This window comes from Carettochelys insculpta, chromosome 1 (genome assembly GCF_033958435.1).
Source record: "Carettochelys insculpta isolate YL-2023 chromosome 1, ASM3395843v1, whole genome shotgun sequence".
Taxonomy (NCBI): domain Eukaryota; kingdom Metazoa; phylum Chordata; order Testudines; family Carettochelyidae; genus Carettochelys; species Carettochelys insculpta.
In genome coordinates this window covers 382739189-382761556 of record NC_134137.1, presented here as the reverse complement: position 1 = coordinate 382761556, position 22368 = coordinate 382739189, and the positions used below count along the sequence as shown (strand labels likewise).

General features: G+C 45.2%; 1 protein-coding gene across 2 annotated transcripts in view; it reads left to right on the top strand.

Annotated features, from left to right (window-relative positions):
* The window catches only part of LOC142007573 (hematopoietic lineage cell-specific protein-like), a 92408-nt gene that overhangs the window by 38310 nt on the left and 31730 nt on the right, over nt 1–22368 (top strand). For both annotated transcript variants that reach the window (XM_074984264.1, XM_074984263.1), the window contains exons 4-7: nt 5543–5672; nt 17265–17375; nt 19327–19381; nt 19832–19942. In XM_074984264.1, coding sequence (XP_074840365.1) covers nt 5543–5672; nt 17265–17375; nt 19327–19381; nt 19832–19942 — 407 coding nt within the window. The remainder of the gene's footprint in view (nt 1–5542; nt 5673–17264; nt 17376–19326; nt 19382–19831; nt 19943–22368) is intronic.

The window sequence follows — 22368 nt, the reverse complement described above, 5'->3', positions numbered from 1 at the left end:
GTTACTATTAAAGGTCTTTTGTGTAGTGTTGGTCTGTTATTTCTGCAGCAATCACGTGCAGATATTTGTCCTTATTGATGCCCAGCCACCACACTGGCTGCTTGGTCAGTTCACAGCATTTAGTCAATGCATGATTCCCTTCATCAATGGCATTTAGGATTTCTCCTCTCATTTAATTTGTAATTGCAATATAATTGCCTTTAACAATGAATGCATTTGACTCGCTTAATTCTCCACACAATGCAAAGTAATCTTTTGTCACTTTTTCAGTGTGCTTTGGGTACTTGGGCCAGCTGCTCCAATGTAACTTTGAATTTATGTATCTGTCATAGTTACTTTATGTAGCTGTCTCTTTTCTCACACTAGTCTGCATATGTCCACAGCATCCTTGTATGCCTTTATGTCATCTCTGAACTCACAAGTAGTTGAGTATAACAGTGGGCTCCATGAGTCAATGTTTAATTTTTTTTCACTTTAGAAATGTCTTGAAGTATCAGCCAAGGTCACATGCCGTCCCCAGTATTCATCTTGGTCTGTTACATTAGTTGGTGCATTCAAATTGTGAATAGCTTTAACTGTCTCAGGGCTAGGACTGACCCCAACTTTGTTTATTGGCTGTTCCTAAAACTCAGTTTGGGGTTGGCAGAAAATGCATTTTTCTTTGTTTTGCTTCAGACCAGACTGACTGATTAGGCTTAGGACTTCAGTAAGAGTTTTGTTATGCTCTTCCATCAAGGAAGCAAATATCAGAATACTGCCCATGAAATCGGTGGTTCTACTAGCTGCCTTTGGAGAATTTTAGGGGAACTGTTGATCCTACAATGGTAATCATCTAAAACAAAATCTCCCAAAGTTTGTAATAAATGTAGTCAGGTTAGCACTTTCTTTGACTTAAGCAGTGCTTTTTTGGTGCTGGTAAGTACTAGTACTGAGTACTGGCACCTCAGCAGGCCCAGCTGTAGGATCCCCATGTGAGCTGAGTGGGCAGAACAGGGGGAACCTTGACAGCCCAATGGCAGGGAGCTGGGTGGAGCACAAAGCCTCGCCAGCAGTCCCAGCCACGGGAACTCAGGGGGAGAGGGTGGAGGAGGGCAAGGGGAGGAAGCCAGCTGAGTACTGGCTCCTCTTTTTTCTACAAAAAACAACAGCTACAACCCTGGGCTAAAGGAATCTGGTAGAATCTACTCAAGGCAAGCAGTTTGGAGAAGACTTTAGCTCAGCATTTCCCAGACAGTGTTCCATGGGATGTGAATAGGTGTTCTCTGAAAAAATTTTGATGATAGCTATATTTTTCTTTCTAAAATTGTAAATATGAAATTATGTGTGTATCAGAAATACTAAGGTATGTGAATAGTATTTAGAATGTAGGTATATTAATATTTATAATACATGCATAACAGTATAGTTATGCGAATGCTGAAACAATCTGGGTCAATTCAGATTGTTTTGGCACAAGTCATGTTCAGAGAAATCATGTGATGCTGCACCTGATATGAGCATCCAAATCTCCAGCATCATGCCTAATATGAAGTGGATTTGTAATCAAAAGATGCAAAAACACTCTTCCCATTAAAAAAAGTCAAATGTTACTTATTTTTTATTTTCCAGTAATTTTCTGTAAAAATAACAAATTTATAAAAACCCAAAATTTAAAAATATTTCTCCATAACTAATTTGTTTTTCATTTCTTTTTCATAAAAATGTTTTTTGAGAGTTAAAGGACAGTCCCTTTTCTGAATAATATTGTCCTTTCTATTTTTGTGCAAATGAACCACACTGGCTACGTCTACACGTGAAGCCTACATCGAAGTAGCCTATTTCGATGAATAACATCTACACATCCTCCAGGGCTGGCAACGTCAATGTTCAACATCGACGTTGCGCAGCACCACATCGAAATAGGCGCAGCGAGGGAACGTCTACACGCCACAGTAGCACACATCGAAATAAGGGTGCCAGGCACAGCTGCAGACAGGGTCACACAGCGGACTCAACAGCCAGCTGCTCCCTTAAAGGGCCCCTCCCAGACACACTTGCACTAAACACCACAAGATCCACAGAGCCGACAACGAGTTGCAGACCCTGTGCATGCAGCATGAATCCCGCGCCGCAGCAGCAGCAGCCAGAAGCCCTGGGCTAAGGGCTGCTGCACACGGTGACCATAGAGCCCCGCACGGGCTGGAGAGACAGCGTCTCTCAACCCCCCAGCTGATGGCTGCCATGGAGGACCCCACAATTTCGACGTTGCGGGACGCGGATCGTCTACACGGTCCCTACTTCGACGTTGAACGTCGAAGTAGGGCGCTATTCCGATCCCCTCATGAGGTTAGCGACTTCGACGTCTCGCCGCCTAACGTCGAAGTTAACTTCGAAATAGCGCCCGACGCGTGTAGCCACGACGGGCGCTATTTCGAAGTTAGTGCCGCTACTTCGAAGTAGCATGCACGTGTAGACACAGCTACTATCTTTCTTTCAGCTGTTATATTGATGTTTTGATTTGAGTTTGTACTTAATTTTTAATTTTTATACTGAATTATAGGGTTGCTAACCATCCTCCTTTCAGAAGAACATTAGCTGTTCATTCAGATGTTTTTCTTTTGTTATTTTTTGTTCTTTGTAAAAGAAGACATCTAAAAAACTAACGACAGAGAGATAGCCATGTTAGTCTGTAGTCTATCAAAAATAAAAAAGCAGTCATGTAGCACTTTAAAGACTAGCAGAATAATTTATTAGGTGATGAGCTTTTGTGGGACAGACCCACTTCTTCAGATCATAGTCATACCAGAACAGACTAAGTATATGAAGCACAGAGGTCCAAAAATTGTTATCAAGGTTGGTAAATCAGAAGAGCAGAGGGGCAGCAGGAGGGGAGCATGGGGTGGGGAAGTTAAGAGTTAGATAAAACAAAGTATGTAAAAGAGTCCTTATAATGGACCAGGTAATTGCTGTCCTAGTTCAAACCATGTGTTAATATGTCAAATTTGAATGTAAATGGCAGTTCTGAGCATTCCCTCTGTAAACGATTGTTAAAGTTCCTTTTCAGTAAAACACAGACTTTCAGGTCATTAGCAGAATGGCCCACTCCATTAAAGTGCTGGCTGACTGGTTTGTGAGTTAGGAGTTTTTTTATGTCTGTTTTGTGTCCATTCATTCTTTGTCGAAAAGTGTGTGCAGTCTGTCCTAGATACATAGTGTGTGGGCATTGTTGGCACATGATGGCATATATGATGTTAGCTGAGGAACAGGAGAATGTGCCTGTGATTTTGTGAGTAACATGTTTAGGTCTAGTGATGGTATGTTCAGAATAGATACGTGGACAAAGTTGGCAACGAAGTTTGTTGCAAGGAATCCTCATTAGGTTGGGTGGTTGTCTATAGGAGAGAACAGGCCTGTCAGCTAGGGCCTTATGGAGTATGGCATCCTAAATTAGGATAAGTTGTAGGTCTTTAATGATGTGTTGCAGTGGTTTGAGTTGGGGTCTGTACAAAATGACCAGTGGTGTTCTGTTATTTGCTTTTTTGAGCCTATCTTGGAGTAGTTGGTTTCTCGGTATTCGTCTGGCCCTGTCAATTTGTTTTTTTTATTTCTCTCAGTGGGTAATTCAGGTTTATGAATGTTGGTAGAGATCTTGTATTTTTTTGGTCTCTGTCAGTAGGATCAGAGCAGATGCGATTGTACCTAAGGGCTTAACTGTAAACGATGGATCTTATTGGCCGTTTCTACACAGGCCACTTCCTTTGGAAGTAGCATGCTAATACATGGAGCGAAATACGCTAATGAGGCACGGATGCAAATTCCCCACACCTCATTAGCATAACATCATGTGATTTGGAATCTGGAAGACCGTTCTTCTGGACTCCAAAATGCCATGTAGAAGTCCAGCCCCGGGGGGGCTTCCGGAAGGACGTGCTTCTTCCGGAGGCCCTTTCTTCCCAAAAATTTTCAGGAAGAAGGGGCCTCCGGAAGCAGGGCATCCTTCCAGAAATCCCACCGGGGCCACGCTTCTACACGGCCTTTTAGAGTCCAGAAGAACAGTCTTCTGGACTCCAAATCACGTGATGTTATGCTAATGAGGCACAGGGAATTTGCATCCATGCCTGATTAGCATCTTTCACTCTGTGTATTAGCCTGAAGGACGTGGCCTGTGTCGAAGCGGCCATTGTGTGTAAAGGATGGAAGATAGAAGCATGTAGGTAGCAGTCAGTGGGTTTCTGGGGTTCTGCTAGCGAGTGGCTAACCTTGATAACCATTTACCAACCTTGATAACAATTTTTCTGATTTGTCAATGTTGAGAACAATTTTTGGACCTCTGTGCTTTATATATTAAGTCTGTTTGGGTATGGCTAAGATCTGAAGAAGTGGATCTGTCCTCCAAATCTCATCACCTAATAAATTATCTTGTTAGTCTTTAGAGTGCTACGTGACTGCTTTTCTAAAAACTAACTCTTTTAAATCAACTTTTGAGTTTTACATGTAGAAATTCTTGAAATGTATGAAACCCTCCACACACACATACCAACCAGCATGTATGTGTTCTGTCAATATATTCCAAGCCCAAAAGTATAATGTAGCTTTGGGAAATGCTGCTCTAGCTCCTTTCACTTTGGGGAAGAAATCACCCATTGTTGGGAGGACATCTAGTTCTCTAACAGTTGCTTTACTCAGTTTTTAAGGTCCACCCAGATTTGTACTTTTCCATTTTGCCTTATAAACAGTACCATTTGGGAACACCATGGTGCTGAGGCAAAGATTTTGTTGATTATGCCAATTCACTCTACTCTGTTTAACTCAGTTTCCACTTTATGAAGTAGTGCAATAGAATAGGCATCTTGTGAGGTGTATGTACACTATATGGTTCAGCATTGTCTTTTAACGTGATTTATATTGTGTCACTTGTCAAAGGCCAATACAATTCAGTATTCCATCAATCTCTACCATCTTTTTCACTAGGCCCAGGATGGCTGCCATGCTGCAGCTGAGAAGGCTGATGGTCAGATGGTCCTTTCATCACATGCGCCCTGAACCCAGAGTTATTTCTATGGTGATTTGGCCCATGCTGTTTGGAATACCTCCAGAGTAGTCAGAGCTGTGGCAAGTGACTTCAGCTGTGGGAGGGGTTGAAGGTTACAGTAAGTCCTTTCTTAGATGACTGTGACTTTAGCTCCTGAGTCAGTTTTAAAGTCAATAGTCTTTCTATGAGTATTCAGTTTCACTTTCTAGACAGACTCTGAGTTGTCACAAGTGACAGATACCAGAAACAATGGCACTTGATTTGCTGTAGTATGAGTCAACTCTCTGACTTCTTTGCTGCAGGATATTTCCTGCATTTAATACACCATGGCTAGAGCCACACTACAGCGGAAGATCTAGTTCCTCACATTCCCTGTTCCACTGGTATCCCATTAATAACAATCCCTCCATGTTCACTGATCGTGATACCTCCTGCACTGCAGCATGCTCCAGTCTGTAATAGACTGTAATGCGTACTGGGGTTGGACCAAGTCTGAAGGGTGATTTGCCCTGACTCTGCATTTCTTTGCAGCATCCACCAGCTGAGGAGCAAGGTGTCTGAGGAACATGAAATCATCAAGAAGAAAGAACTGGAGACTGGGCCCAAGGCCTCTTATGGCTATGGGGGCAAATTTGGAACAGAGCAAGACCGAATGGATAAGGTAAAAAGCAGCTGGGCTTTTTCTATGCTCTGCAGAAAAGTCTCTGTCCCAGCAGTGGAGGGTTGGGTGTGTCTGACTGACTGACCCCTAACATAGAGAAAGCAGGAAAAGCACAAAAGTTAGAAATGGAATAGGCCTATGCTGTCTGACCCACTTCCCTCCTCATGAGCCAGAACAGGGTTATTCCTAATAAATAATTAATGGAGTTTTCTCCAATCCACATTTAAATGTCCCACATGATGGGACTCCCACATTTCTCCTGATAGGATGATTACCAGCCACATCCATTGCCTGATGGAGCATGTTTCCTGATTAAATACTGTAAATATCCCTTTTGTTAACTCCATCCCTTTCCTCCTAGTTGCATGCCCATATGTGTTCCAGAACCGAAGACACTAATGCAAGCAGTGTCCCAACACAGTGGCACAGAGTTCATTCCTAGATTCTGAGAGTTTGACAGAAAAGACCATTAGTTCACCAGAGCTGCGTCTACACGTGCACGCTACTTCGAAGTAGCGGCAGTAACTTCGAAATAGCGCCCGTCACGTCTACACGTGTTGGGCGCTATTTCGAAGTTGAAATCGACGTTAGGCGGCGAGACGTCGAAGTCGCTAACCCCATGAGGGGATGGGAATAGCGCCCTACTTCGACGTTCAACATCGAAGTAGGGACGTGTAGACGATCCGCGTCCCGCAACATCGAAATAGCGGGGTCCTCCATGGCGGCCATCAGCTGGGGGGTTGAGAGATACTCTCTCTCCAGCCCTTGCGGGGCTCTGTGGTCACCGTGGGCAGCAGCCCTTAGCCCAGGGCTTCTGGCTGCTGCTGCTGCAGCTGGGGGTCCGTGCTGCATATACAGGGTCTGCAACTAGTTGTTGGCTCTGTGTATCTTGCACTGTTTAATGAAAGTGTGTCTGGGAGGGGCCCTTTAAGGGAGCGACTTGCTGTTGAGTCCGCCCCGTGACCCTGTCTGCAGCTGTGCCTGGCTCCCTTATTTCGATGTGTGCTACTTTGGCGTGTAGACGTTCCCTCGCTGTGCCTATTTCGATGTTGGGCTGAGCAACGTCGAAGTTGAACATCGACGTTGCCAGCCCTGGAGGACGTGTAGACGTTATTCATCGAAATAGCCTATTTCGATGTCGCAACATCGAAATAAGCTATTTCGAAGTTGGGTGCACGTGTAGACGTAGCCCAGGAGGGTAGTGAAGTACTTGGTATCCATTACTGAGAGAGGTGGTGGAATCTCCATCCCTAGAGCTTTTAAGTCCCAGGTTGACAAAGTCCTGGCTGGGCTGATTTAGTTGGGGTTGATCCTGCTTTAGGCTGGGGGCTGGACTAGACGATCTCCTGAGGTCCCTTCCAGCCCTAGAGTTCTCTGACTCTGTAATTCTAATTCATCTAGTCTGACTTGTATATCCCCAGGCTGCAGCCCCACACATACTTCACCCCTGCTCTACTTGGGATCATAGAATCATTGGGCTAGAAGGGACCTCACAAGGTCATTGAGTCCAACACCCTACCCAAAGCAGGATCAACCCCAACTAAATCATCTCAGCCAAGAGTTTGTCAGGATAGGACTTAAAAACCTCTGGGGATGGAGATTTCACCACCTCGCTAAGTAACGCATTCTGGTGCTTCACCACCATCTTAGTGACATAGTTTTTCCTAATATCAATCCTAAACCTCCCGCTCTGTAACCTAAGACCATTGCTCCTTCTGCCATCTGTCACTACTGACAGCAGCCCATCTCTATCCTCTTTAGAGCCCCTCTTCAGAAAGTTGAAGGCTTCTATCGAATCACCCCTCACTCTTCTCCTATACAGACTGAATAATCCCAAATCCTTCAGCCTGTCCTTGTAGGTCATGGGCTCCAGCCCCTAATCAATTTGGTTGTCCTCTACTGGATCCTCTGCAATGCATCCACATCCTTTCTATACTAGGGGGCCCAGAACTAGATGTAAGACTCCAGAAGAAGCCTCACCAGTACCAAAGAGAGGGGAATAATAACTTCTCTAGATCTGCTGAAAATGGTCCTCCTAATGCACCCCAATATGACATTAGCCTTCTTGGCTACAAGGGCACACTGTTGACTCATATCCAGCCTCTCATCTACTATAATCCCTAGGTCCATTTCTGCTACAGGGCTACTTAGCTAGTCTGTCCCCAGCCTGTAACAATGCTTGGGATTCTTTCATCCCAAGTGCAGAACTCTGCACTTGTGCTAGTTGAACCTCATCAGATTTCTTTTGGCTCAATCCTCCAAGGTATGGAGGTCACTCCAGCATATCTACCTCTCCCCCAGTGTAATGTCATTCTCAAATTTGCAGAGGGAGCAATCCATGCCCTCATCCAAGTCCTTAATAAAGATGTTGAATAATACCTGCCCTAGAACCAGCTCTTGAGGCACTCCACTTGTAACTGACTGCCAACCAGACAGCGAGCCATTGATCACTACTTAGGCCTGCTTAGATCCTGCCCCTACTATGCCCTAGCCCTGTCCCCTCCCCACTGTTTCCTTCTTCTCTTTCCTCTCCCTCCCTGCTTCCCCTCCCTTCTCAACACTTCCAGCCAATTCCCTGAACTCAAATCTAGCAAATGACATTTGAAAAACACTCTTCTAAATTTTTTTGCAAAACAAATAGAGCATGTTTTCCACTGTGTGCCAGATTGTAAAGACTGGACATGCATAAGGTACCTGATTAAAAACACTAGATTTGGGAATAAAAAATGTCAGTCACAGCTTTTTTTTTAGTACTCTGAAGTTTGTCATATATTTATTTGCAGAAACTGTGTAGTAAGTGCAAATTTTGTCCTGCTGAATACAACATTAGATATTACGGAATGCAAGTTGCAGGTCTTCTCTGCTTTGCATTTGCTTAATCAGTATTTTTATGTTTTACATGTACTCTTAAGCCTTCATAATATAATCTTTCCAGGTTACTAGATATTTAACACATCAAAACAAAGACATTGTTTTAAATGTATCAGTCAAAGAAGTTTGGTGTGTTCATAACTAAGTTAGTTGCTTTTAAAAAAGGGAACATTAATTTACTTTGTGTGATAATAGCTGTGTCTACACGTGCACGCTACTTCGAAGTAGCGGCACTAACTTCGAAATAGCGCCCGTCGCGGCTACACGCGTCGGGCGCTATTTCGAAGTTAACTTCGACGTTAGGCAGCGAGACGTCGAAGTCGCTAACCTCATGAGGGGATCGGAATAGCGCCCTACTTCGATGTTCGACGTCGAAGTAGGGACCGTGTAGACGATCTGCGTCCCGCAACATCGAAATTGCTGGGTCCTCCATGGCGGCCATAAGCTGGGGGGTTGAGAGATGCTCTCTCTCCAGCACCTGCGGGGCTCTATGGTCACCGTGGGCAGCAGCCCTTAGCTCAGGGCTTCTGGCTGCTGCTGCGGCAGCTGGGGATCCATGCTGCAGGCACAGGGTCTGCAACCAGCTGTCGGCTCTGTGTATCTTGTGTTGTTTAGTGCAACTGTGTCTGGGAGGGGCCCTTTAAGGGAGCGGCTTGCTGTTGAGTCTGCCCTGTGACCCTGTCTGCAGCTGTGCCTGGCACCCTTATTTCGATGTGTGCTACTTTGGCATGTAGACGTATCTTCGCAGCACCTATTTCGATGTGGTGCCGCGCAACGTCGAAGTTGAACATCGACGTTGCCAGCCCTGGAGGACGTGTAGACGTTATTCATCGAAATAGCCTATTTCAATGTTGCTACATCGAAATAAGCTATTTCGATGTTGGCTTCACGTGTAGACGTAGCCAATATGTTTTTGGAAGTTCACCAGATGTTTGTTAAAAATATGTGTTCCAAAGAATTCAGACATAACAAAGGATTTTATATCTTACAAAGGAACTGATTTTGGTGGAAATTTCTCTTAAAACTAGTTCATCGTATAGTCAGAAGAAAAGAAAGCGAAACTCATTTGTCCAGGTATCTGGAAGAAAAGGAATGGTGTCCCTTTAAGGGCTGTCTTCTGTGGCTGGTGTGTGGGTGTGTGTGTGTGAAAGGAGAGTTGGGATGGCGAGGAGGACAGGAAGACTCTGGAAGCAAATTTTTGTATTATAGTAATTAAAATTTGCAAGATTTAAGGGATGATATACCTACCAGTATCACAGATAAAATCAACATGGTGTGGGACCAGATTGCATCAGTCGACACAAAGAGCAGCAAGGCTTGTCTGGATTTTAAGGATAGGAAGCAGAGAAAGGAGTGATACAAGCCTGATACATAGAAAAGTGATCAAAGAGAGACAGGACATAAAGAAGAGATTGGCAGATGGTAAATCAGCCTGAATACAAGAAAGATACAAGCAGAATTACTGAGAGGCAAACTGAAAAGTGAAGAAACTAGTGAGGGCAAACAAACAAGCTTTCATGGGGAGCCTTGCAATAAAAGCTGAAGATGCAGCTAACTGGGGGAACCAAGGAAACATGCAGAATCACCAAGCTTGTCTGTGGCAAGTATTGTGGAGGGACAAAGTGCCTCCCTCTAGGACAAACAAGAGCAGTTATTGACAACAGAGGAAGAGCAAGAAGCATGCTGGACAGAACATTTCAGAGAATTTGTGAATAGACCACCACCTGAAGAGGAAGTGGACATCGAGGAAACTGAGGAGGACCTTGATATTAACATTGATCCATCGGAGAAAGAAGAAATTAGTGCAGCCATCAAATTCCTGAAAAACGGCAAAGCTCCAGGACTTGACAACCTGAATGCGGAGCTGTTTAAAGCAGACACAGAACTTGCAGCCACCATTCTCCGACCACTGTTTACAACAATTTGGGGAGGATAACAGATACCCAAGGACTGGACCAAAGAAGTCATTGTAAAGACTCCCAAGAAAGGAGCCCTCAGCGACTGCAACAGTTGGTGCGGGATCACCCTTCTATCCGTACCCAGCAAGATTCTAGCCAAGGTTATCATCCAGCAAATTTCAGATGCTGTTGACAAGTCTCTGAGGAATCAACAAGCCGGATTTCACAAGGGAAGAGGATGTATAGACCAGATTTTCACCCTGAGAAACATCATAGAGCAGTGAACAGAGTGGCAGAGACAGTTGTATGTAAACTTTGTTGACTTTGAGAAGACTTTTGACAGCATACACTAAGAAAGTCTTTGGTGCATTCTGATCCAGCTCATCAAGAATTTTTACACCAGCTTCACATGCAGTGTGGGATACTGTGATCTGTCTTTCAAAGTCAAGACTGGGGTCAGACAGGGTTGCATTAGGTCTGCATTACTCTTCAACATGGTGATTGACTGGGTGATGAAGAGAACAACAGCAGATGCATCAAGAGGTATCAGATGGACACCTTTTACCACACTGGAAGACCATGACTTTGCAGATGACTTCGTGTTGTTTTCCCACACCCATCAACACATGCAGGAAAAGACACAATGCCTATGTACCTTTGGATGCCAGGTTGGAGTAAGAGTTAGCCAAAAACAAACAAATAAACAAAAAATAGAGATTATGACTCTCAACATAGATTCAGCAGCACCAATCAAGATAGAGGATGCAGACTTACCCAGCACAGACAGCTTTACGTACTTAGGCAGCATCATCCACCATGATGGAGGCACTGAGAACAACATCCGGAGCAGATTAAGCAAGGTTAGAAATGTCCTCAGAAGTATGAACAATGTATGGAGATCTACACAATACAGTGTCCACACCACGCTTAGGTCATACCAGAGCTGTGTCATATCAACGCTACTAGATAGCTCAGAGTGCTGGTGGATGATAGAGTGCAACCTTGCCAAGTTCTCGTCCATTCACACCACTCATCTTCACGAGATCACATCTTTTGGATGAAGACAATCTCCAACCATCACCTGCTCCTGCAATACCACTAGGAGTACATGACCACTATCATCATGAGAAGATGCTGGAGATGGATAGGGCATGTGATGAGAAGGGAGGCAGATGCCATTGTAAAGATAGCACTTCACTGTACACCTGAAGGATGATGGAAACGTGGGAGGCCCAAGATAATATGGCAGTGTACTGTTGAGGCAGACGTGAAGAGAATGAACTACAACTGGGACACACTGGAGAAAATGGCCAAAGACAGACAGAAGTGGAGGACCTCCGTTGCTGCTCTACATGCCAGCAGGCATAATATTCTTTAATTAACTAACTAACTAATTAAATGTGCATTTTATGTGTGATCTTTTGAAGAATGTATTCTTAAAAACTTTGTCTGAAGAAGCAAGCATTCAAAGCTAAAGCTGAATACTCTGCTTGTGCATCTAAAAGCTATGCAAGGTTTTTCAGAAGTGTGATTTTATAATAATCAGCAACAAACTAATGAAATATTTAAAGGAAATTTTAAACTCAGGTCCTGTAGACATACTAACGCATTACTGTTTTTATTATTAAATTCAGGGTTGGCACACACCTGTTAAATGGCTACATTACCACTTAGGGTTCATTGTTCAATTTTATACTAATAGGTCTAGCAACATGTAAGGCTTTTGGCTTCTAAGTTAGTTGAGCACTTCATTACTAGTGGACTGGAAAATTCTTCATCCTCATCATGTGATACAAGTACATCATCCTGCTTCTTTCTAAATGTAGACTAGAAACGTGTATTGGATGTTTCTGCCTTTTCCACATCATTAAGAATTTTACCAGGTTACAGACCCCCTGCTGTGTGTATGACCTGCATTCCTTTCATCTTTAGCTGTATGATTTTGCATTTGGCTCTTTTAAAGCTCATTTTCTTTGCCTGGGTTCAGTTTACCAAGTGATTCAAATCACTCTGTATGACTGTCCTGTCCTAATTAGTTTATCTTGATTCTGGTTTTGTGGCATCCAGAAATTTCATCTGCCCTGATTTTATATTTTCTGTGAAATAATTGAAGAGAAAGTTCAATAGCACTGGACCTTCTACTGATCTATATAGAGCTCCCTAGAAAGACCCTGGTTAGAGTGATTACGATTTCCTGTTGATTGCTACTTTTTGAGATCTGTTAGTCACTTCTTAATAAATGTAATGAACACTTTATTGGTCTTGTATAGTACTAATTTTTGATCAGTTTGTCGTGTGGTCCTGAGTCAAACTATGTAACAGGAGTCTAAATATATTACATCTACAGTAACCTCTATCAACCAATCTGTAATCTCATCAAAAATGAAAGTCTGCTAAAACCAATTTTCCAGAAGAACAAGCTCACTGGCACTACATATATTCCTATCATTTAAGTCTTTATTAAGCGAACCCTGTATTATCTTTTGTGTTGTTTTGCCCAGGACTGATCTCAGGCTAATGAACATATGGTTATCCAGGTCATATCATTTGCCAGTTTTGAATACTGGAATAACATTGATACTCTTTGGCTACGTCTACACGTGAAGCCTACTTCGAAGTAGCTTATTTCGATGTAGCGACATCGAAATAGCCTATTTCAATGAATAACGTCTACACGTCCCCCAGGGCTGGCAACGTCGATGTTCAACTTCGACGTTGGGCAGCACCACATCGAAATAGGCGCTGCGAGGGAACGTCTACACGCCAAAGTAGCACACATCGAAATAAGGGTGCCAGGCACAGCTGCAGACAGTGTCACAGGGCAGACTCAACAGCAAGCCGCGCCCTTAAAGAGCCCCTCCCAGACACACTTGCACTAAACAACACAAGATCCACAGAGCCAACAACTGGTTGCAGACCCTGTGCATGCAGCATGGATCCCCAGCTGCCGCAGCAGCAGCCAGAAGCCCTGGGCTAAGGGCTGCTGCCCACGGTGACCATAGAGCCCTGCAGGGGCTGGAGAGAGAGCGTCTCTCAACCCCTCAGTTGATGGCCGCCATGGCGGACCCCGCAATTTCGATGTTGCGGGACATGCAATGACTACACGGTCCCTACTTCGACGTTCAACAACGAAGTAGGGCGCTATTCCCATCCCCTCATGGGGTTAGCGGCTTCGACGTCTCGCCGCCTAGCGTCGATGTTAACTTCGAAATAGCGCCCAACACGTGTAGTCGTGACGGGCGCTATTTCGAAGTTAGTGCCGCTACTTCGAAGTAGCATGCACGTGTAGACACGGCTTTTGGGACCTGGAGGATTTCTGCAGCATTTCAGGTTTCATTACAGTTTAACATCAGCATACCAGAGCTTTTTTTAGTCAACTCTTTTTGGGCTCTTGGATGCAGGTTATCCAGAGCCACCAGTTTAATTGTTTTTCTTTATATCCCTAGTATAAGTTGTTCAATGTTCCCTTCATTACTAGTGGACTGGAATATTCTTCAGCATCCTAATGCGATACAAGTACATCATTCTGCTTCTTTCTAAATATAGACCAGAAATGTGCATTGTATGGTTCTGCCTTTTCCCCCATCATTAACTATTTTACCATCTACATCTTGTAATGGGCCTATACCATTACTGGGATTTCTTTTGTTTCCAATAGACTTTTGAATATCATAAACATCTCTTCACTGTCTGTAGCCCTGCAAGTTATAGAATTTTCCTTCATATCCTCAGCTTCCCTGGTCAATTTTCTACACTATGTAAGTTTTGATTGATATTGATTAGCGTCTATTTTCCTTCTTTTCCATTTGTTGTATGTTGCTTGCTTGTTTTAGTTCTAACTGATGCCTTAAATTCACCACTGAACCAGGACAGGCCTTTAGCCAAACTTATTGTCTTTCTTTCTTGTGGAAGGAATCCTGGGAGTTTGATCATCTCATAATCTCTTCTTAAAGAATATCCAACTTCCAGTCACATTCTTCTATCTATATGTTCTCTCCCAATCAATATCCTCAGCTTTGGGAAATTAGCCCTTTTGAAGCACCAAGTGTATGTACTGGGGTGCCAGGCATCCAGTTTTGGACTGCAACACCTCATCAAAAAGGGACCCTGGCAGCTCCAGTCAGCATCACTCATCACACCATTAAAGTCTGGGCAGTGGTGCAGCAGGGCTGAGGCAGGCCCCCATCTGCCCTGGGTCCCAGAAGTGGCCAGCATGTCTCTGTGGCCTCTGGATGCAGGCACAACCTGGAGGGCTTTCCATGTTACAGCTAGCAAGCTCTGGGAGTGGTGCCTGAAGGCGTGCACAGAGTTCAGAGCTCCCTGGCCACCCATGCACCTAGGAACTGAACATGCTGGCCACTTCCAGGAACAGAGCCTGCCTTAGCCCAGCTGTGCTGCCAACTGAGATAAGCACAAGTGGCTGGAGCCTGCACCCCAAACCCCCTCCTGCATGCCAGCCCCTGTGCCCAACCCTCAATCCCCTCCCGCACCCAAACTCTCTCCTAGAGCCCACATCCCAATCACCTGCCCCAGCTCAGAGCCCCTTCCCATACCCCAAACATCTCATTGCTGGTCCCACCCCTGAACTCACATCCTGAGCTGGAGTTCTTATCCTGTCCCACACACCAACCCTCTGCCCCAGCCCAGTGAAAGTGAGTGAGGGTAGTGGTGAGCAAGCATTAGAGGGAGGTGAATGGAGTGATTGCGGGTGGGACCTCAGGGCAGGGGACGGAACCATGGTGTTTGGTTTTGTGTGATTAGAAAGTTGGCAACCATAACTGCTTATAATATTTCGGGGCTGTTCTGGCCAAGCTGAAAGAACCAATCCTGAGCAAATTGCTTTAAAAGGGGCCACTTGCAGCCCAGGCTGGGATTTCCTTCTCAATAAGGCAAATCAAACCAGCCACAAAAATACCTCTGCCAGCCCCACTGACCAGCCAGAAGCTACACAGGCAAACCCACAGATTCTCCAGCTGCTCCTAATGTACAAATCAGCAGCCTTCACTCCTCAGGGGAGTGGTTACGAAAAGCAATTTCACCAAATCCACACAGATTTTTCCAGGCCTCAAAGGGTCTAGCCACATTCCCAGGTCAATACACACTTAGATCTTTACCAAAATAGCACCCTGGGCAAATCCTTTAGAATCTAAAATCTAAAGGTTTATTAATAAAGAAAGAAAGAATAAGGTGAGAGAGAAAAATTGTTAAAGTGGTACATTACATACATCCATTAAAACTATAAATGCAGGCCAGCAAGCTGCTATTCTTGAAATTCTCTGAAAATGCATCCTTCTGAAGAATAGGCTCCCAGTCCACCCAGGCTTAGTTCGTGAGAACTGAAGAACAAAATCACAGAATCATAGAATCATAGGGCTGGAAGGGGCCTCAGGAGGTCATCTAGTCCAGCACCTTGCCCAAAGCAGGATCAACCCCCACTAAGTCATCCCAGCCAGGACCTTGCAAGCCGGGACTTAAAAACCTCAAGGGATGGAAAATCCACCACCTTTCTAGGCAACACATTCCAGTGCTTCACCACTCCCCTGGTGAAGTAGTTTTTTCTAACATCCAACCTACTGTAACTCCTTCTGTAACTTCAGACCATTGTTCCTTGTTCTCCCATCTGTCACCACTGAGAACAATTTCCCTCCATCCTCTTTGGAGCACCCCAGCAGGAAGCTGGAGGCTGCTATTAAATCACCCCTCACTCTTCTCTTCTGTAAACTAAATAAGCCCAAATACCTCAGCCTATCCTCACAGGTTATGTGCTCAAGCCTCTTAATTATTTTTGTTGCCTTCCACTGAACCTGCTCCAGCGCATCCACATCTTTTTTATACCAGGAGGTCCAAAACTAGGCACAATATTCCAGATGTGGCCTCACCAGTGCCAAAGAGAGGGGAATAACTACTTCTCTAGATCTGCTCACAATGCTCCTCCTAATGCACCCTAATATGCTGTTAGCCTTCTTGGCACAGGGGCACACTGTTTACTCATATTCAGCCTTTCATCCACCATAAACTCTAGGTCCCTTTCCACTGTACTGCTGCTTAGCCAGTCAGTCCCCAGCCTATAACAATCCTTGGGATTCTTCCGTCACTGCCAGGGTCATATTTATAGCCTTGCCCTCTGGAGGGAAAAACACTTTCTTCTTCACATAAGCAATGGATGACCACCTGATCAGGTGGCCTGTTGTGGCATTCTGCCATTGGTCGCTGGGTTAGACAGCATGTTTCAGTCATTTGGGATTCAACATCTGGATTCTCTTTCCTTTATTCAGCCCATGTCAGCTGACTGGGGAGGTGATCACACCTTCTACTGTGAATCCTTAGATTTAAAATTTGCTAGTATAGATATAGAGCCAATATCTATAACTTTACATACAAACATGACACACATATACAAGTAGTATAAACATAATCAATGAATCAATTGCTTTCTTGAGACACCTCACTTGGCCCACCTGGCTTAATATTTGGTGCAAACTTAGCATAGTGATTACAGAAATGGTTTTCATATTATTGTAAAAATCCAGTAACATCACACTGCTGTGTGTGACTGTCCTCAGTTTTTCCATATCACATCTAATCAGGTCATGAGTACTAGCTGGGATTGGCTTTCGGGTTGCTGTTTTAAAGATGAGCCTGGGCTGAGTCAGGGAACACTAGTCAGTGGTAGTGTTCTGTTTGTGTTCTGTTTGTACCTCTCAGTTCATGTGTCTGTCCTGCCTGTGATACCAGATTTAACTTGTGGCTGACTCTGTTTCTGTCCTCTCTACTGGATAGGAACACAGGTGGCACCTGATGCTGTTCTTTTCTGATTTCCTAGAGTGCACTGGGTCACGAATACGTAGCTGATGTTGAGAAACATTCCTCTCAGACAGATGCAGCTAAAGGCTTTGGGGGGAAGTATGGACTCCAGAGGGACCGAGCTGACAAGGTAGGTTGACTGCAGTGGTAAAAAGTAGAGCTCTGCATTGGGATAGGGGTCGCACAAGACCTGCTGCCATGCAGGGTCAGGTAAACTATACTTTGTTGCAGGCCGGATTGGGTGGGTAAGAAAACCAGCCTGTGGTAATTTGCGGAAAACATTACATCTCTCATCATTTTCTCATCCAGAGAATTTCAGTGATGAAGCTTTTCTTTTTTAAAAAAAAGTTTCAGTTATTAAATTTAAGGTAGGGATAGAAAGATTTGGTATCTATTATAATAGGAGTTAAAGTATTTACATAGTTGAAGCAAGATTTGTTTTATTCTTTTAGCAGCAATACATGTGTGTGAATTCTGTGTGTATGTGAACACATGTATAAGGTTTTTGTGGGTGAGAAAAGGATAAGAATGCAAGAAGTTGTGGAATTGATTGGGAGTAGGTGTTGTAAGGGGAGCGGGACTATAAATAGTCCCATGCAGAGCTTTGAGGTCGTATCGCCACTTGCCTTTTTCTTGCCGTGGTGGTAAATTTAAGGCCTCAGCCTTTATTTTCAAGACATGCAATGTTCAGGGCCAAGGACTGCTATGTGCTTTGGGTGTCTTGGAACTACCACTGACCACTTACTCCTCTGGCACAATGCAATTGTCCTCTCTTCTTTTTGTAATGATCTCAGGCAAGACACTTAACATTCCCCACCCCTCACCCCCTTATTCAGTTCATGTATTTGATTTGTCAGTTTTTATTGCAATTTTTTTAGACCTGTGTGCTAGTTATTTGGGTCTGGACTGGAAATTCTATAGATCTGAAGAAGTGGGTCTGTCCCATGAAAGCTCATCACCTAATGAATCATTTTGTTAGTCTTCAAAATGCTACATGACTGCAATCTTGTTCTCTTCTGAAGGGTGCAAGGAACCATGCCTTGCCTTGCTGGGGAGCCCTGCTAGGGAACCGGGTATCAAACTGACACCTTTCACTAAATACACAGTGTTTGCCAAGTTGTTGCTTGTGGCTGTTTACAATTAATTTACATAAACAGTCATCTACAGAGCTACACAGCAGCTTGGCAACGCTTCCCCTGCATGTGTCATTCTGCCCCCCAGTGGCTGCATATCTTGCTTGTGCAGCGCATGCAGCTGACATCACTGAATGGGACAGCCCTGGTCTCTAAGCTCAGCCATGGCTTCTGGATGGGGAGAGGTGCAGTGGCCATCCTAGCATGTCAGTGAGGGTTGAGCCGTGGAAGGCCTCAGGCCTCCCCCATCTCCATGGTGAAACCCTCCCCCATCCCCACCCACAAAAGCAGAACTGGTGACTTTCCAGGTAGAGCCATGTGTGTGGCTTGTATTTGTGGACATCTCTGCACCCTGGTACTTCCCCAACCAACATGAAGACTATCAAGAGTAGCAAGTGATGGGCAAGGGTGAGCTAGACTCCTTTGGTTATTCCCCAGCCAGTGGTGATGCCCCTACTGTGGCTACTGCTGATATCCTGACCACTGACTAGGGATGTGCAGGAGAAGAACCAGCAGCCTTACAGAGTGATGTGGCAGTGGGTGAGGTGGAATACAGGGGTCTTCTTGTGGAGTGCCTCAGGGCTGAGGTGCCATCCTGGGACAGCCCATAGATGGACAGGTGGAGAAAGCTGTGAAGGAGGCAGACAAACCAGCGTTCAGGGCAGGGGCAGTTGCCACAAAGAGGGATGAGAATGGATGTTGGGTGGGGGGGTGAATGCAGAGTGGCAGGATTTGATGGAGTGGGCAGGTCAAGAAGCCTAAGATTGTTGAGGTGGGAAAGTGGGAGCCTGGTCTGGCTCAGAGCCTGTGACCCTGAGGTAGAAGGTTCTCTGGGCAAAACTGCAGCTGCCCAGTGGGGAAAATGGAGGGTAAAGGGGCTGGGCCCTGGCTCTGACTAGGTACCTCATCCCAAGGAAGCAGCTGATACTCTTCTTCTTCCTCCTCCAGTCAGCACTTGGGTTTGAGTACAAGGGTGAGGTGGAGAAGCACTCATCCCAGAAAGGCAAGTTCAGTGACAGACCCTTTCCTTTCCAGGATGTTCCCCTCACCCCATCTGCTATTGTTCACGCTGACACAGCCTTGCTCAACCCATCCTCTTTGCCATGCCAGCCCTCCTCCCTTCCACCTCTCTTCCCTGTTCTCCTTCATCACTTCTGAGCTCCCCTGTCTTCTGCCAGAGCCTCTATGCTTCACCCACCACATTTCCTCCCTTCTGCCTCTCCCTCTTCCCTTCCCTTCCCCTCTCTTCTACTGCATCTGGACTCCATCCATTCCTGCATCCTTCACTTGCACTGCTTAGCTGACCCGATTCTCTTCTGTTCCCTCCTTGCCTCATCCCTTCACCCCCACTACTGCCCTCTCTGTGTACATTAACCTTGCCCCTCCCCATCCCCCTGCCCTCTCCAGTGGATTGGAGGGCAGCACTCATCTCTGATTATGTGACCTTTCACAGATTACTCCAAGGGGTTCGGTGGTCGTTATGGGGTGGAGAAGGACAAGGTGGACAAGGCAGCCGTGGGTTTCGACTACAAGAGTCAGATGGAGAAGCACGAGTCACAGAAAGGTTAGGCCTGTGGTTACCATTTTCTTAAGTTATGCCCAGTGTGTGCCTGGCCTTTCCCAAACTAAGACAGAAAACTGGGGGGAAGAGGCCAGGAATTCCTGAGAATGCCAGAACTGCCCACAATAGTGTAACTGAGAAGCTCAGCACGTAGCTGGAGAACCCCACACTGAGCCAAGACAGGACCCTTCACTGCAGCGCTCATTGTAACAGAATGAGCCCTGTCAAAGGGTTTGTCTGCTCATGGCCAAGTCAAGGTATTCCATGCCCAGGCAGTGCAGCCAGCAGTTTGTTGGATAAGCAGGTCAGCAGGCAGGGAAGGGTGGCCTTGCTGGCAGAGTGCAAGGGATTGGAAGTAGCAATGACTGAGGTGGAGGGGGTGAGTTCACTCTCTGTCAGCAAGGAAGAGGTGGAGCAGTTGTGGATGGCAGGCCATGTCTGTGTTCCATAGATCTGGGAGTCTGGATTAGAGCCCTTAGGTGAGGAGCTTGAGGCTGAATGAAGATGGAAAATAAACTCTCTCAGGCCCCGGGTATGATGGGTTACCCTCATGGTGCCATCTGAAACTGAAACTGGGGTACCACTGAGGCCTTTGACTCATATGCCTGTACTCCCATGAGAAGCTGGAGAGCCACTCCCCATCCTGCACTTCTGCTAGCATTCACACAGGCAGGGACACAGGCAGCTGCAGTTATATGCAGGCTCTCTGACCATCTACTGCATGAACCAACAGTAGACTGCAGCCAAGATCACACCCAGCTCCCCAGGCACGCACCTCACTCTGGAGAATAAACCCAAAACTATGCCATCTTGTGCCGCACAGAAAGCTGTATGGTGCAAGCTCACAGAACACTCTCTTACCCTCACTGTGGAGAGGAAATGCAACAACGCTTGCCTCTTGCACTGATTCCCAAGCACTTCACTCCAAATTTACCCATTTAGATTAAAACATAAAATAAATTTATTAACTATGAAAGATAGATTTTAAGTGATAGCAAGCAGATCAAAGCAGATTATCTAGCAAATAAGCACAATACAAACTAAACTTAGCATACTAGATAGTTGGATGTGAATTAGCAGTTTCCTACACTGGCAAGCTGCAGATTCTTATGGCACAAAATGCACTTGCTTTGCAGCATGGGATCCTCAGATCTGTCGTACACAGGCTACAAATTCCTTTTGCCTGGGTCTGGTACTTCCTCAACTTCATTCTTTGTGCCTCAGGTGTTTTCAGGAGTCTTCTTGTGGGGGGCAAAGAACAATTAATGATGTCACTCTCTCCTCTATGTGTCATATGACAAGAACCCTTTGTTTCAAACTCGCTTCCCAGGTCAGTGTGTGGAAAAATGCAGTACTGTAGTCCCAAAGCAGAGTCCAGACTCTTGTAGCCTGACCTCACACCCTGGATAAGTTTTTTAATTGGAGATACACATCTCCTAGACCTGGAAGAGACCTTGGGAGGTCATCTAGTCCAGTCCCCTCCCCTTTTGGCAGGACCAAGCACCAACCCTGATATCTATTTGTCCCAATCCCTAAATGGCCTCAAGGATTGAGCTCACAACCCCCTGTTTAGCAGAAAATGCTCAAACTACTGAGCTATCCCTCCCCCCCCACATAATTATGGCAGCCATTACATCCGCTGGAAAGTTAAGCTATTCCACAGTGTATTGCTTTTGTTCACGATACACTGTGGAATAGGACTGTTTGCTCATTCATTGTTATACCTGAAAGGCTGGTCAAGGTTGTTTTCTGAGTAAGTCCATTTCAAACACAGATCCCTAGTCGTTATTCATAACTTCAGATACAAAAATATTATATGCATATAAATGGGATACTCATATTCAGCAACTTGTAACTTTTCTAGCAACTCCTTAGGTATCCCCTCTGTTACAAAGTACACTATTATACCATAAACATATCACTATGAAGAAAAGGGGGTGTAGTGTCACAGCAAGGACTTTCAGAGAAGCAGGTCAGTAAGGGATGAGCATGTGTGTGGAGCATGATTACCTCTTGCCCAGCATGTGGAGGCTTTCTGGAAGAAGGTAGGGCTGTTGATGAGCAAAGAATATCTGAAAGGGTAGTCCAGCCTTCATTATGCCAGTTTACTCCCCACACAAACTCCAGGTGAGGGGCACAGTGAACTGGATAAGGCTTTTATTCTGCCCACTTTAAAAAGGCACTGAGGAAAAGATCAGATAGCTTGGCCACCATGAACCCTGCCACACCCTCCCATCTACCCCTGAGAGAGTTGCCTCATTCCCACCCCGGCCAGCATCTTGTAAAGCCTATTTCAAACACTCCCACACATAGCCAGGTCCTGGTTCAGAACTGGAGATGCCTCCATTAGAGTTAGCTGAGCCTGAATTAATGGACTGTTTGTTTCTGTGTTGTTGTCTCCCAACCTATGCTCTGGCTTCCCAATGTCT